The 17,895-nt window shown below is 35.6% G+C and overlaps 1 protein-coding gene across 1 annotated transcript; it reads left to right on the forward strand.

Moving 5' to 3' along the window:
• Nucleotides 1-14,829: 14,829 nt before the first annotated feature.
• LOC114479574 (protein lifeguard 1-like) lies at nucleotides 14,830-17,687 on the forward strand (the record flags this gene model as incomplete). Its single annotated transcript, XM_028473318.1, has 5 exons — nucleotides 14,830-14,976; nucleotides 15,877-16,077; nucleotides 16,814-16,942; nucleotides 17,335-17,478; nucleotides 17,553-17,687. Coding segments are annotated over 5 exons (756 nt in total), but the record flags the coding sequence as incomplete, so codon positions are not given.
• Between the last annotated feature and the right edge of the window lie 208 nt (nucleotides 17,688-17,895).

Consider the following 17,895-nt stretch of genomic DNA (forward strand, 5'->3'; position numbering starts at 1 on the left):
ACCTGAGGGAAGAGAAAGCCACGCTTTGATGGAACCATCTGAGACCTTCAGAAGGATGTTGAAACATAGAAGATAAGGAATCCTAGCTGTACAACGAGGTGCCTTTCAGTCTTTGAGGAGCAGAAAAAACATCAAGAAACAAGAAAACTCTGTAAAAAAAAGGTACAGATAAACTAAAATAATCTCATCTTTTTATTGAGGATTTGTGTGGATTAGTACACGATGCTTGTGCTGAAACACATGCAGATACTTAAAATGTAAGTACACCCACAGGTTTTTGCTTACCTGCCACTTGGGGGAAATTTAAAAAATGCCTTGATTCTGGAGTAGTTAAGACACGCCCAGTCACAGCAGCCCCGCCCCCACAGCGCTGCACAGTTCCACATGGAGTTGTCAATCAATGCTCACTGAGGGAAACTAACCCCTCCTCCCATCTTTTAAAAAAGGGGTGAGGCCAACAGTGACAGTCAGTGACTCCTGACTCCTCCCCCTCGTGCATTGTCCCCTCACCTCACCTCTGACTCCTCCCCTCATGGTCTCCAGTCTGCTGTAGCCAATCAGACGTGACAAGCTCAGATTCCGTTCTTTAGTTTCCACAGTTAACCGCAGGTCGTAGTAGCCCCGCCCCCTCCTCAGTTGACTACAGGCCGTAGAAGCCCCACCCCCTCCTGGGTCATTAATCGCTATGCAAAACAAATCTATGGTTGTTTTCAGTTGCCACATCGTTGTTGTCACACATCGGTCATGTCGTCGTAATAATATTCATTTGTCACTTTTCCCTCCATGAGGTTGTGCTTTTTTCTCATATGGCCAAAGTTTGTACTGAAAAGCTGCAGCCTGTACTGTATTGTGATTGCACATTATGTTTTTGACACACGGTGCTAATTTCTTTGTCTTTTCTTTTTTGTTGAACACTTGTCAAAACCAATTATTTGCTTTCTTATTGCTTATGACGTAATAAACGGGAAAAAGTGTTCTTTTTCACAGCTAATAAAACAAGTTCACATTTTTATTTTGATAATTTATATTAAAATGTTCTCCAATGAATAAAAGGGAATGGCTCTTTTTTTCTGCTTGTTCAGCCAGTTGTGGACATTATGCCTGAGGTGTGACCGTTTTCCTGGAAACAGCAGAACCTCTGGAAAAATCCCAGCATGGAAAATTAGAGCCCGGCCAGATGCTATTGTAGCGACAACTGGGAAAACTTAGGACACGGACCAGATTTGACACGTGCTGCAGAGCCTCATGCAGACTTAGGAAGTCATATTCATCAGCAGTTCATCAGAACGGAGTTATAAGTTTATAATAATTCTCATTTGTTTGAATAAGAAAAGAGAAGTACACCGGAAGTTACAGTATAATTCACCTTCATCCATTAAATACACAAACTGACTTGTAATTTGTAAAAATCATCTCCTCACCTGGATGACACACTTTGTATAAAGGTCATACACAGGGCTTAAATCAGACATATGCAACTGGTAGTCTGCGGGCCACATGCGGCCCTTAGTCTAATTTTGTGACAGAAAAACACAAAAAATGACAACAAAAATGACCGCAAAAACACACAAAATGACAGAAAAAAGAAACAAATAATACATGAGAATTACTCCAAAGACACATACAATGACAGAAGAAATACACAAAAAGTTAGAACAAAAAATGACCCCAAAAACACACAAAATGATAAGAAATAAATGCACAAAAAGACAACAAATAATACACAAGAATGACTCCAAAAATGCAAAGCAACAAAAATTCCCAAAATGGCTCCAAAAACACATAAAATGGCAGAAAAAATACACAATGAGAACAAAAATGACCCCAAAACACATAAATTATCAAAATGACTCCAAAAACTATACAAAATGATGAAAAAAATACACAAAAGGACAACAAAAAATACAAAATAAAAACAAAAAAATGATAATACACAAAACAAACAAAAACACAGAAAGTGACTCCATAAACACACACAAACCCTTTGTTCTGTCCTGTATTAATGCTCTAGTTGGTCATTATTCAGAATGCTGACGTGAATGTTGATAATGTGGCCCTCAGATCACATTTTTGTGGCCCCCACTGTAGTAAAAGTTGTCCATCTCTGTTCTAAATATAGATTTATATCAGGCAAATGAAACATGGTTACTGAGACTTTAATCCAAAATTAATGAATTCAAGCACTGAGACTTCTTGAAAGTTATGTAACCTTCATATTTATTTGGTGGTGTGTGTGTGTGTGTGTGTTTAGTAATGGACCACCAAGCAGGATACACAAGACTGTCGTCCATTTATTTTCACTGCATTTGCTTAAAGATTTACCAAATACACTGGTTACACTATGTGTGTGTTCTGCACAGAGGCCAGTTTGAAAAAGCCTGACTTCAGGCAACTTCAGGGATGCACACACACACACACACACACTGCGCACGCAATTAAGCTGTCCCCATGTGAAAACATCTGGTTCAGAGCATGCACTTACACGAATAAACAATAAGACTCAAACATAAACTCACAAAGAACAAACTAAAAGTAAAAATAAAATCAAGGATACAGAAAAAACAGATGCATATTTAGATTTGAATGTCCTGAGAATAGAATAGAACAGTTTTTTTTTTGTTTGTTTGTTTAGTTTGCAATGTCATCAGCCGGTTACTGTCTTCATAGAAATGGTATTGTGCTTCTTCTCTTTTAAATTAGACTGCTATAATAATAATGAAATGCATTTAAGCATAATTTAAAGTGGCCTAAATCTGGAGAATCAGACAATTTCAGGCTAAATTTAAAAAGATACGATTCATAAACTCTGCTCTGGCTCTGTGTGAACCTAAAACACTGCTGGAAGGGCCGGACGTCAGATGTTTTTAAGATCTCTGGACGTGAAGAGGCAGAAAAGGGCTGATATAACGGTCTTGGTATGATGGAAAGAAAGCGCATGAAGAAAAGTTTCCTCCAGTGAGCTTTTAGTGCCAGTGTTTATTAATGTGCAAGTGCATGCATGATCTGAGGCAACCCTGCCAAAGCTATTCAAAGCACCCATTAGGTAGTGTTGTGTTCAAGACCGCACTATCCGAGACCAAGACTTGCCCGAGACCAGAATGCACCGAGACCAAGACAAGACCAAGACTTTCGGGAGCCGAGACCGAGTCAAGACCAAGACCGAGACAAACCGAGACCAAGACCAAGACCAAGACCATAAACATTTTTTTTTTCAATTTAAAAAAATAAATAAATAAATAAAATTATGGCAAGGTTCAACAGTTAAATAACATCTCTCTTTAATTTTAGTTTATTTTAAATACATTTGACGGACAAAAAAAAAGGTGCCTGCAAAAAATTAACTAAAATATTAAAACTACTACTGCTACTGATACATTCACAATTATTCTACATATTTGAAAACAAGATTTTTATGTCAGCTGAATGTACAGCAAGTGTTTAAAAGCATTTCTGCCAAGAAATAATGATTCTTTATTCTGATTCTTTCAGTTGTTCAGGTTTAACAGGTCACAGATTTCACAAGATAAGATTTTAGTTTGAAAAAGCCTTTACACAGGTTATTTTTATTAATTCACTTAGTTGATATAGTTTAATTTGGTTGCTGTAATATAACTGGATATTCAATTCACAAAGATTTCCAACTGTAACTGTAAAAGTGAAACTTTCTGAAATAAAACTAAAAACAAGTTGTCAGCAGTGTAAAAAACATAGATCTACAGGTAGATGTGAAACTAAATAAAACAAACTCAAACCCTGGAAAAGTCATGTAACAAATTAATCAATAGTTATTATATATATATATATATTATTATTATTCTGGATACAGTGGAAACAGAAACTATAAAAAATAATTATATTTTGAACCTGTTTATATTGTGGGGAACATATTATATACATACATGTAATTGGAGTCTAAAGTCACAAAAAAACCACCACTTTAAAAATATTTAATATTATTTGAGTGCAACTCTGCGGCGATGACGCGCTGGTGACGACATAAACCAAGATGGCGGCGGCCCGGACTACAGCCGACATTATGTAATAAAGCCTTAAAAGACATGGATATAATGAAAAGAGTGGATGGACAGATGCATAAACATGCAGACTTTCACACGGACACACAAGGACTTATTAAACACACACAAACTTATTAAACACACACGGACTTATTAAACACACACAGACTTATTAAACACACACGGACCTCAGTAAACACGGTAAACGGAACAGGCTTCACCGCTCGGCTGGCACTAGGACCCAGAAGCAGAGTAAGTGCGTCCCCTATCCAGCATTCACAGGCTGTAATATCATCAGTTTATCATTTTACCAGTTATTAGAGCTACTGTCTTTACCAGGGAGATAATATTTATTACTGGTGATTGTTTTCAGGAGTTTTACTGGGATTTTTACCGGTGATTAGTTCATTTCTCCCTTGCGCTCCACGGTCCAAACTGACACCGTAGCCACACACGTATGAGTGTCACACACGTCACTCAGTCACAATAAGGAAGGTTGTGGTCATTATACGGGGTGGATTAATTAATGAATAAAGGATTGTTTTATCCCGTTCTTCTCCGTGTTATTATCACATTATAAAAATGTTTAAAAATAGCAGGAATTAGTGCTGGTCTCGAACGGTCTTGACGGAAAATCCCGAGTCCGGGCAGCCCGAGTCCAAGACAAGACCGAGTCAAAATGCTTCAGAGACCGAGACAAGACCAAGACCTTTAGAATTTGGTCTCGAGACCGGTCTCGAGACCAAGACCGGTCTTGACCACCACAACACTACCATTAGGCATTACACAACTGCACTGATTCCAACAAGGCAACCTTCAGACTGGAGAAACCAATGCACCTCTGTCTGCACACCTACATGTGTCTTATCTGCTTTTATTCACCAGAATTAGGTTCAAAACCTTCAACATGAATGTTGTGAAAGTAAGTTCTGCAGACCTCCCTTGAAAAATAGGTTTTTAACCTCAATAAATAAAGGTTAAATAAAAAACAACATAACCTAACATAATAATGCCATGAAGTATTTGATCGCCATGCAATGATTTCTGATGTTACATAAACCAACATGATGAAGAGTGTAATTCCACTACAGAAACTATGGGTGCTTTCACACCAATTTAGTTCCGGACTCAGTCTGAATGGACGGAGGACAGCTGATCCTTTTATCACCTTGGTTTGGAGCGGTTTGTGTTGAGAGCACAACTTCTGATCTGCTCCAAACAGCCTCTGGTGCAGTTACATAAGCTAACCACTAAAGGGCGCCGTTACTAGGGTAGAGACGTCGCTTGGCAGAAAAACAGAAACGTAAAGAAGAGGCTCTCAACAATGAGTCAAAACGATCATTTAAGAGTGCGCAGAGACTTCTTCCTTCTCCGTCTTTTCTTTCACATTATTCAACAATGGAGCAACAAGTTGCCGTGCTTTTGGTGGTTTTAATACTCAGTTTTGCGCAATCACGACTCTCCTGATCATCCACAAGCTCTATGTCATCGCCGATACTTCCTTTGTTTGAGCCGCTCCGAGAGCGGTTGTGTTCATGGCGCTCATAATCGCTTTTGACTTTGATTGGAAACACTCTGAGACCGCCAGAAACAATCACTCTAGAATTCGCCTGTTTGATTCGCTCTAGACTTTGCGTGTTCACACCGCCCCAACGAGGCGGACTATCAGAGCAAACAGATCCTAGAGCGTTTTAACCTGTTTTTGATACTGGTATATCAGGTATTGGCCAAATATCCAATATTGTGCATTCCTATTTGAGAAAACGACTTTGCTCATTACAGCCCAAAAAGAAATCCCAACAAAACGTCCAAGCCACATTAACTTTGATCGCCTTTCACTAATGCTCTCAGACTCTCTGTTAAAACCATCCCTCATTTTTTTTTGTGGCCAAAAGAGAAGCTTTCCTCATGACTCAGCAGCTCTAACTTCACCACCACAGTCACATGCATTACTGCAGCCACACGCCTCACCAGCCTACTGTCAAACTCTCAATCCACTCAGTTGTGAACTTGTGAACCCTCAGGTTTGTCAGGGTACTTTACGTTTCTACCTGTAGAGGATGGTTCCACATTAGAGGCCAATGGTCTTAGACCTGAGCTGATTAGCAACCTGGTGTCACACATGGTCGGATTTCTGTTAAATCGTGTTACAATGATAGATTTTTATTTAAAACACATGAAATTCATCTTCTGCATTCTTGGTGAGCAGTAGAGGAGCATTGGACCACTGGAGGAGTATTATTCTATTAAAGGCTCTGCGATCTGTGGGAAAAGTGATGGTCAGAAGCGAAGGAAAGATGGAGAAAGATTCAAAGATGAGATCTACAGTTTCCCACAGACACTGGATTAGAACATCTGGTTTGTTACTCTGAGCGTCTCAGACAGACAAAGGGAGACACGCAGCCAAAATAACGACGTAATACAGACAACTCTGATGGCAGACCCACAGGTTGGTCATCAAAATGCACACAATGTATGTACAAGAGATTATTGTATACAATTTTTTTTTTCTAAAAAACTCAAAAGTCTTAAACCACATTTGATTTCTTCACAAAGGAAAAAAGTCACTGTGAAAGTGAGACAGAAAAGTCAGAAAACCACTGTTTGCAGGACTTTGCAAATGTTGCATACTGTATTCATTAAAGAGCCAAAGTGCCAGCAGAAAACAGCTTTCCTGTAAATACCGCATGCAATAGCTCCGAAATACATCAACCTTTCCACAAAAACGGCCATGATAGGCCCCACATGTCAGAATGGGAATTACATATTGTGATTTTGTTACTTTTCCAATGGGAAGGTCTTTCTGCAACTTTTTGGATCGGGTTAGAGCAACGCTTAGCACTAAAATGTGACACGGATAATCAGCAGAATGTCAGATACAATCAGACTCATGAAATATCAGATTTTACTGGGCTGATTACATTAGGTCTGCTGTGTTAATCTGACCTCATATTTCCACAAAATTACTTCAGTTCTCAGAGAGATCAGCCTGATTTCAGCAGTAAAATGGGAACAGATGGATCTTAATATTATTATTATTATTCAGGCATTTTAGAGAAATTCTCCAAAGAGCAGGTACTGTAAACCAAATATGGGCAACAGGATGCCCACAAAGAAAATGCACAAAATTACTCAAAAAACATATAAAATTAAAGAAATGTACACGAAAGGACAATATATAAAACAGCAGAAATACACAAAATTAACCCAAAATGGCACAATATGACTAAAATACAGAAAAATATAATTGTTTTTATTTATTTATTTTTTTAAATGGTGTTGGAAATACTTCAAAATCAACCAAAAGTTGCACAGTGTGACTAAAACACACAAAAATAATATATTGTTGGTCAATATTCTACATGATTGTTGAGAATGTGGCCCTTGAATCAGACATTTTACATTTCCGTGGCCCCTACCGTGATAAAGGTTATTCGTTGCTAAATTAAACAGTTGCTTAAAAATGGATTATATCCGAGAAAAGAATAATTATCAATATTTTCATCTCTGGGGTCGATTGGGTTGTCAGTGTCATGAACAAAAATCCTCAAATAAGAGAGTTTAAAGAAAATGTTTTTACCTTTTCTACATATATAGTTATACATGGTTATCATTCTTCACATTACACTTACAGTTTTTTTTAAAAAAAATAGTTTTTGTTTGACTTGATTCCTTCCCTTGACACTTTCACTGTAGCTCAAAACTGCATCACTATGCTCTGAAAGTCCCACTAACCCAGGGGTCTGCAACCTTTACCCTCAAAGGAGCCATTTTGCCTAATCTCGCCAGGATTGCAGTCCTTCCGGAAAAATACCTTGTCAAGGAAAACAATAGTGTATAAAATGCTATGCAGTTAAAATAATATCGAATAATTTTTAGAGTTAATTGATTTGAAGAGCTACAAAAAAAAACTTGATCATGTCGTTCAACACATGCTAATTGCTAATTTCTTGCAGCATATCAAGCATACATAATAAGCTGGCATGTTGGCAATGAAATAAATCTTTCCCCACACAAATACAATCTCTATTTTCTTTCAGAATAGTCTTTTTGTTAGTTTAGTTATCTTAAAAGGAATTTAAAACCTAGGTTAGCCACAGGGGCAATGAAAGTTGATGGTCTGTAGTGGAAATCATTTTTTTTTTAGGTTAAACAACTGTTTTATCAGATTTTTATTTTAAGTTAATGGCATTAATCATCAATACCAATAAGAAATACCAATTCATAATTTAATTTTTTTTTTTTTTTTTAAAGCTATAGGGAGCCATTGCAAAAGAGTTAAAGAGCCACATGAGGCTCCAGAGCCGCAGGTTGCAGACCCCTGCACTAACCTGTCGTCTGCTATTGTCTTTTCAAACACTCACTGTGTTTCTCTATATTTCCCTCCTAATAAAACTTTAGAGTGATGTCAGGGTTGAAACGCAGGTTTTCTTTCAAACTTTGTAAAAACTTGCAATAAAATGTTTTATTTTGTGATATAAAAAAAAAAAAGAAGAAGAAGCATGTTTTCAAAGTGAAAATGAGACATCTTGATCCCTTCAACCAAGCCTGCTCTCTCCTCACTATGCATTTATCAGTAGAACTGTTAATTGGAAATCCTAACTTTGTGACAGCAATGAAAAGAAGCCCTCATAAATCATTCAGTTGGAACATCTGGAAAATGACTCCCTGCACTTGCTTTTATTGTGGCGATAACTCACTGTCAGCTTTATTATCTGACCATGCTGCTGCTGCTGCTGCTGATGTTAAGGAGCATTACAGAGAGAACAAAGGCTGCCCTTAACTCCACCCATAACTGTTCCCAGGACAGCTGATCTCTGGAAAAGTGGTATGATTTAAAAAAATTAAAAAAAAAAACACTTACTGTAAAATGCATTTTCAGTTTGAATGTGATCTTCATTCATGCTCTCAGAGTGAGAGTGTAAGAATTATCACTGCATGCAAATTATTTCCTTACTTATGCAAAGAAGGTTAAAATGACCTCATCCTATATTTCTTTATATGGAATTTTGGATTTTTAAATTTCAACTGTTCAACCCTCCACATGCAGCAGCTATGTTGTGTTTTTGGAGGCTGTATCCTATATGTGGGACAAAAAACAACATAATTACATATTTAAAAAAAATGGGGAATTAAATGTATAAGTAATTAAATAAATATCTGCAAAAATAAATACATAAATGAATAAATACATAATTAAATACTTGTTTCTTATGTTTTTGTTGCCACAAAGTTTGAATATAAATACAGTATATGGAAGTGTTTCTCATATATATTCAAACTTTTCATTCATTCTATATACAGTATTCCCAGAGTCAATAAATACATATTTAATTTCCTAAACCGCTTGCCATATATACAGTATACACACACACACATATATATATATATATATATATATATATATATATATATATATATATATATATATATATATATATATATATATACACACATTGGGGCTGGGCAAAAAAAATGATTTAATTGATTTATCAAATTTGTAGATAAAAATTATTATTTTGCAAATTCGATTTAAAAAAATAAAAATAAGCCAGCCCCCTCTTTGTTTACAGATGTTTACCCTTTGAGTAGGCTATATGTGTGACACAGGCATGATTAATGTTTTATTCAAACTATGCTGAGATGCTAAGGGAAGTTTATTTTTTTTTTTAATTGTAATGTTATATGTTGTAAAATATGTAGTTTTCTGATTTCTTAATCAGAAAATGTAAGCTACTGTGAAGTTGCTGTTGCAATTTTGCTTATACCTGGATTAAAGCTTGAAATTTCTTGAATGACAGAGCCTAATTTACTTTTTATTTTGGAATTGTTCTATGCATTTTAACTCATGAGGACAATCACAGCAATAAAGTTACACATTTGACAATATATCTGATGTCTGCAGTCATTTTTAAGTGCATTGAAAACTACATATATAGTTAATCAGGTTTCTTTTTTTTTTTTTTAAATCAATTACTAGACATTTCAGGCGACCCCATTTGAATTCCAGGCGATCCCACATGGGGTCACGACCCCAATGTTGAAAAACACTGTTTTAGTGTGTCTGTTGCTCTGTGACTCTGAATGCAGATGATCGTCTCCATCTGTTAGCTTCAGAAACATTGCACTGTGCTGGTTTTGTGTGGTCTTCAGTGTCTTTTCCAGTGGAGACAAAATGGATCCAGATCAGAGGAAGTCCACTGGGATCAATTCCTGACTGTATGGAAAACTCTGACCGCATCCCTGTCTCTACATTCTTTTTTCCCTCTCCATCCCACATTTTCACTTTGCTCTTTCAAACCTATTTTCCACCTCATTTAAAACCTTTCCTTACCACAAACGTACAGTAGTGTCAACGGAATCAAACGTCCCTGGATCCCGTTCTTTATGACACTTCAGTTAAAGTCTATTAAAATGGGAGCACGCTCGTATAATGGTTCTTTACCGTTCCAGCTAAAACTGGGAGGTTTGCATTAATGTGGTGTGGGTGACATGGGGTGTTGATCAAAGACTGCACTTGGAAAATGTAACTTAAAACAAACTGAGTGTGAGCCTAAAAACATATTAAAGTCACATTAAACTGAATTTAAATGTTGCTAATGCTATGTTGAAAACTTACAAAAGGAAAAGTTGATTTATTGAGCCAGTGCAGTGTAATAACATTTGAGTTTTAAAAGTTGCTCTTATGATTCGTGAAATATTTTGTAGAGGCACAAATCTTTCTTTGAGTCTTTGTTCAAAGTTTATGTTACAGATGCTATAGGGCGCCAATTGTAAAGTAGCACAAGCCTAATAAACAGCAACTTTTTGCAACATTTAGCAACAAACCATGTTTAAAAAACGTAGTTGTTGTTGTTTTTTTTTTTTAAATGTTGCTTTTGACCAAATTTGTGATATTTACTTTTCTAGTATTGTTAAATATTAAATATAAATCTAAATATTAAATGTTAAATCTAAATTTAATTCTAAATTTTAAGTCTATATCTAAATCTAAATCTTAAATATTAAATCAAAATGTTAAATCTAAATCTAAATATGAAATCTAAATCTAAATTTAATTCTAAATTTTAAATCTAAATCTTAAATCTTAAATCTAAATCTAAATCTAAATGTTGAATGTTAAATCTAAATCTAAATATGAAATGTAAATCTAAATGTTATATCTAAATGGAAAATATCAAATCTAAATGGTAAATATTACATCAATATCTAAATGTTAAATATTAAAACTAAATGTTAAATATTAAATCTAAGTGTTAAATATTACATCAAAATCTAAATATTAAATATTAAATCTAAGTCTAAATGTTATATCTAAATATTAAATTTAAATGTTATATCTAAATGTTAAATATTAAATCTAAATTTAAATATTAAATGTTAAATCCTAATCTAAATGTTAAATCTAAATCTAAATATTAAATATTAAATCTAAATGTAATATCTAAATGTTAAATATTAAATCTAAATCTAAATGTTATATCTAAATATTAAATCTAAATCTAAATGTTATATCTAAATGTTAAATATTAAATGTTAAATCTAAATCTTATAACTTTACAATCGGCACCCCATACAATGCTAGTATGCTAGCAGCTTCACAAGTTAATTCATCAAACCTGGGTTACATTTAAACAAATGTTTGGTTTGGATTGCTTTCTGTTTTATTGAATACAGGAAAAAGAGGTGATTTTTTTTGTTGTTGTTTTTAGTAGCAACTGTAATTTTGAGAAACTCCAAAAATGTACAAATGAAGCAACACGAGACTTGTAATGACTCCCACACCTACAGTTACACATTATCATTGCTTTCTATGGAGAGGAAGTCAAACAAAAAAGTTTATACGTCAGCTTTCAGTTTCTTTTGTCAGTTTGGCTCAGAGACTAAAAAGAAAGCACGTCAGAAAAGGTAAGCAGCCATTGTTTTATGATTAACATTTTTTATTTTTTATTTAAATAATTAAAAAAAGAGCTTCTGAGTTCACCACATCTGATTTATAGTTTTCACTGAGTGTAATGTCATTCAGCAGATGATAAAATAATCACCATCTAAGTTTTACCTGATGATACTAAGTAGTCCTGTTTTTGTCGTTGTTTTAATGAATAGTTATATAATAAACATGTTTTTTTCTAATCAATTCACTGACCTTTAAATGAAAACCCAGTTAAACAGTAACACTCAACAAAGAAAAATTAAACTCCATGTGGGGACACAGTTCTACATCTTCACATTAGTTTTAGGGCTCAGTGTAATGAAATTGACAGAAGTCTAATATCAATCCATAGATTGAGATTAACAGGCGTTTATATAGATGCTGATGTAAACACCCATTCTTGTCCATTTAGCACTGGGAGAAATGTTACGACTCACTGCAGCGAGTGTAGGAATTTGAATGAGGTACAAACAATGATTTCTTAAATGGATCCTCCACTGTTTTCACAAATGTGGCCTAAAACCTTTGACATGTCCTTATTAGAAGATATGCCTAACAAAACGCATTATTTTGCACCATATTTGTTTTATTTTAAAAATGGGAGTACTTTACCGTTTTACGACCTGTGCGCCGCCATCTTGAAATCACGTGATTGATGACGTCGTTAGCCCGTTAGCCCATTAGCCCATTGTGTTTTATTGGAGTAAAGCATACAGGATCATTTAGCAGCTTTTAGCAGCTTTTTCAGTCAAAATGACAACTTGTGCTGCTTTGGGTTGCTCTAAACATCAGTAAAGGTTAAAAAAGTCGGTGTAAACCTCTTTTGTTTACTGACAGATGATAAATGAAAACTGTGAACCAAAAACAAACCTGTGGCCACAGGGCGCGACAGTTCCCACTCTGCTGTTTCGTAGACGCCATTAAGGAGAGAAACATGGAGCTCTATAATTTAGAAATACTGACTAATACTGATGTTAAATTTGGAACTATTTTGGAGAACAAGAAAAAACAATTTACAGTTAATAATCTTATCATTATCATTCTTAGTAGACAAATGTACATTTGGTGACACTAAACCTGCTTTTATTGTGTTTCTAAAAGAACTAAAATCTCTGAAGGAGTCTTTAAAACTATGTAATTCCAAGAAGGTAGTATGGCTTTATAATAATCTGATAGCTTTGAACCCATTATTGCACCTTAATGTTGTTGGCTTATACAATTGTTACAAATTGTAATGTTTTTTTTTTTTTTTTTCTCAATTCTTTGTAATTCACGCTCAATGTGCAACTGTTCTTTGCAAAGTGTAAGCCTGTAAGCTTCATTTGTTAAAAAAAAAAAAAAAAAAAAAAAAAAAACAGAGCTCTTCTTCTTCTTCTCTTCGTCCCATTTTTAAAAGTTAATAAAACAAATATTGTGCAAAATAATGCGTTTTGTTAGGCAGGATTCCTTTAACCCAAATATGACACAACATTTGTGTTTCCTATAGTTACATCTGTGTCTGAACCACATTTTCACTTGTAGTTCCCTTTGTCATTTCCATTCTTGAGCAACAATTAATCACCAAACTTGTCTTTTTTCCTCATGAATTATGTGAATTATATTACTGTCAGAATGATTTGTGCTTATATGAGATGGTCTGAATTAACCTCTATCCCACTTCACACACTAAGATAATGTTACACTATCTAGCCCAGTGGTTCCTAACCTTTTTTTCAATAATTAGTTTTTGATCATGTTTGTTATGATGTGTAACAAATACAGAATAGGGAAATACAGGATAAGTGCACAATGTGACAAGATGCGCGAGCTCAGATATTTTTACACTGCATTTTTAATTAATTTATCTTTTTTCTGCCTTTTTATTCTCTTGTTTTTCTTTCAACTGCATTTCATTTGAATTTGATATATATTTGAGAAAGTGCATGGAAGTAGATTTGTGTCTTTATTATTCAATCAAAAAAAAACATTTTCAAAAGCAAAAAGTGTTTAAATGCAAAAAAAACATGTTTGAGACCCAAATAATTGCATTTGGGGGCGCACGGTGGCTTAGTGGTTAGCACGCCCGCCTCACAGCAAGAAGGTCCTGGGATCAAGCCAGGTGGACTTGGATCCTTTCTGTGTGGAGTTTGCATGTTCTCCCCGTGCTGCGTGGGTTTCCTCCGGATACTCCGGCTTCCTCCCACAATCCAAAAACAAGACTGTTAGGTTGATTGGAGTCTCTAAATTGCCCATAGGAGTGAATGGTTGTCTGTGTCTGTGTTGCCCTGTGATGGACTGGCGCCCTGTCCAGGGTGTACCCCCGCCCAGCGCCCTATGAGAGCCGGAGATTGGCACCGGCAGACCCCCGTGACCCTGTTAAAACGGGAATAAGCGGGTATGAAGATGGATGGATAATTGCATTTGAACACCTTTTTTCTTTGTTGTTGTTTTTTTTGATTGAATAATAAAGCAAATCTACTTCCATAAAAGGGAAAGTACAGAATATACTTCTTTAAAATTGTGTGTTGTTTTAATTTGAAAAATTATAATAATTTAAAATGTTTTAAATGTATTTCTTTTAATCAATTACTAGACACTTCAGGCGAGCCCGCATGGGGTCATGACCCCATGGTTGAAAAAGGCTAGAATCTTCTTTTCAAGCTTTTGTTCTGTCAGACAACAACCTTTTACATGATATTTAAGAGGGTGAAGCTGATTTTTTCCACAACTTTGATGTTTTTGTGTCCCCTTTCTTCAGATCTTTCCTTTTCATTCACAATGTCAGATAAACCTGAGAGCCTCAAACCCCCAAAAACTCCTGGGTCTGATACGTTGACCTCTTCCTACCACAATGAGAAGCCCCCGCCGTATTCTGCAGCTCCAGTGATGAACAGTGTCCCTAAAGCTGAGAGCACATCGATCTGCCAACCTTCTGCTGGATACGAGTCTTTCCCTGGCTTTCTCCCATCGACTGCAGAGGACACAACTCCACTCCTATCATCATCTTCCTTTGATGATGACACAGTGAGGAGAGGTTTTATTAGAAAGGTTGGTACTAACATTTAATTTTTATTTTAATTTTAAGTATTTTGCTTTGAGACATCACTCATTTTAGTGTATCATATCATTATTATGTATTATTTATTTGTTTATTTTGGCCCTATCACAGTTTTAATTGTTTTATGATCTACATTAGGGGTTCTTAGGGGTTCTAAACCTTTGGGCCAGGGCCCCATTTGAGCTCATGAGACACTGGGAAGGGGTTGTCAGATTACTTCAAGAAACTCAGAATATTTTTTGAACAACTTAAGCCCATTCTTGCTTATTTTTACCATTTTTATGCAACTATATTTAATTTAAACACATTCACGGATCGTCATGCCCATTTTTTGCCAGTTTAAACAAATTGTTCCTACTTTTTAAATTACATTACCCCAACTCCTCCTTTCCCTATTTCTTTTTACCACTTTTTCAACCAAAGGAAAAAAAAAAAAAGTGATTGTCTGATACGTGGGCACAAGATTAACACTTGGAATGAAGACCAACGTGGGCATTAACACACAAAAGAACAAAAGGGTTTTCTGTGTTTTTTATTGTTGTCTTATTGGAAAATAGTTTTTTTTTTTGAGTAATTTTGTATATTTTCTTGTGATTTTATATATTTTTGGAGTCACTGTGTATTTTTGTTAGTGTTTTTGCTTTTTTTATGTATTTTTCTGTGATTTTACATTACTTTGGCCCCCGGGGGTTCAACCAGTTGCCCACACCTGCAGACTGAGCATCGATTACTTCTTCCATGTATTTGCAAAGATCTCATTTTGGTAAAAGTTGTACCTGAAAAACAATGAACATGAAAGGACCTTCCTGTTTTACGTAACTGAACCCCCCCCAAAAAAAAAAAGTTTATTTAGTTATAGTAAAACTGTCTTGTCATGGTTTTCTCTTCAGGTCTTCAGCCTCCTCATCCTGCAGCTGCTGTTCACCTTCAGTGTGGTGTGTGTGTTCACCTTCTCTACCGTGGTTAAGGAGGCGGTGCAAACCAACCTTTGGGCCTATTTAAGCTCCTTCATCATCTTTGCAGTGGTCGCCATCGCCCTCAGCTTCTCTGAATCCTTCAGCCGCCGTCACCCCTGGAACGTGGTGGGACTGGTGGGTCCAACGGCCTGTCCTCATCAATGAAGCACTGCATTAGAGATTATATATTTATTCATCAGGACAGAGAGCACACAAAAGAAAAAACACAAACACAAAAAAGAAAATTCTCACGCAAAAGACAAAACATGAACACAAAAAAGAAAACCCAAAAAAAGAAAACCCAAAAAAAGAAAATGCAAAAAAGAAAACACAAAAAAGAAAACGGGAACGCAAAAAAAAAGATAACACAAAAGACAAAACCCCAACGCAAAAAAATGCAAAAGACAAAACATGAATGCAAAAAAGAAAATGCAAACGCAAAAGACAAAATGGGAACGCAAAAAAAACACAAAACACAATAAAGAAAATGCAAACACAAACGACAAAACAGAAATTGCAAACGAAACCGGAAGATGTCGGTGGAAGGGTTGGCTCACGTGACATCACTGACTGAATGAGGCAGGTGTCGTTCAATGATTATCTTACGGTTTCTTTTTTGTGTTTGTGTTTTCTTTTTTGGATGTTCTCTCTGTTGCATTTGTGTTTTGCACTTCAGGGCCACCGAACATATCTTTATACAAAGCAACTAACATTAACATGGAAGAAAAAAAAAAAAAGGTTCAAATAAGGATGAAAAGTTGAATAGGATTTATAGATACAAGTGAAAGTAAACCATGTAGATATTTAGTGAGTTTAACAAATGTTTAGGTTGTATTCTTCAACAGACTGGTGTGTGTGTGTGTCCCAACAGGCTGTTGTCACCTTGAGTTTATCCTACATGGTGGGGACCATTGCCTCGTTTCACGACACCTACGCTGTGATCATCATGATGGGAGTCACATTGGTCATTACAGTCAGCATCATCCTGTTCTCAGCACAGGTAGATAATCATCATCATGATGGATGAATTGCCTTCGAGATCTTAAAACTTTTTTTTTTAATTCAAGGGGAATTTAAAGTTTACATGTTTACTCTGTTCATTTTCTGCTTTCTTCCTTATTCTCCTCCCACAGTACATCACATGTATTGGCAGTAGGAGGGTAATAAAGCATAGTATACATGCTACACACTTATTTTCTTGATAGAATGTCAAACAATCAATAGATGGATGTCCACTCATAAAAACATGCTTATCACATGCTGATTTTATATAAGAATTATTAAATTATTAAAGGTGAGGTGCAGCATAGTCTAAAGATACAACTAAAAAGGGCGTCACATACAGGAATGAATGTTTAAACTATCACTGGTTTCCTTTTATTTATTTTTTAGACCAAATGGGATTTTACCATTTGTTATGGTGTTGTATTGATTCTTGCCGTGGATCTCATCATGTTTGGAATCATCTGCATCTTCTACAACTCCTACATCACTGATGTCGTCTATGGATGCCTGGGAGCTCTTTTCTATTCTCTGGTAAAAAGAAATTAAAGACAATACATGTTACATGAATACATTTAATAAGGTTTTTTTTCCCTCATCCATCCCAGTTCCTACTGATCGACTGTCAGCTCATGATGGGAGTGATGAGTTTCCGTCTGGATCCAGAGGAATATGTCAGAGCTGCACTCACCATCTACCTTGATATTATACTCCTCTTCCTCTACCTGCTGGGGAGGAGGTAACAATGTTAAACAGACATGATGCACATGTGATCATCGCAAACAAAGCTGTAAAGAAAAGGCCTCTATTACAATATCTTATTTTGAAATATTTCTGCCTTTGAAGGGGTGTACCCACTTACAAACCAAAACGCTCATTTTTGCTGCTGGTCGGATGATATTGGCTCTATGTTGTAACAGAATCTTGTATTTGTTTGAAAATAATTTTAAA

Source organism: Gouania willdenowi, chromosome 17 (assembly GCF_900634775.1).
Source record: "Gouania willdenowi chromosome 17, fGouWil2.1, whole genome shotgun sequence".
Taxonomy (NCBI): domain Eukaryota; kingdom Metazoa; phylum Chordata; class Actinopteri; order Blenniiformes; family Gobiesocidae; genus Gouania; species Gouania willdenowi.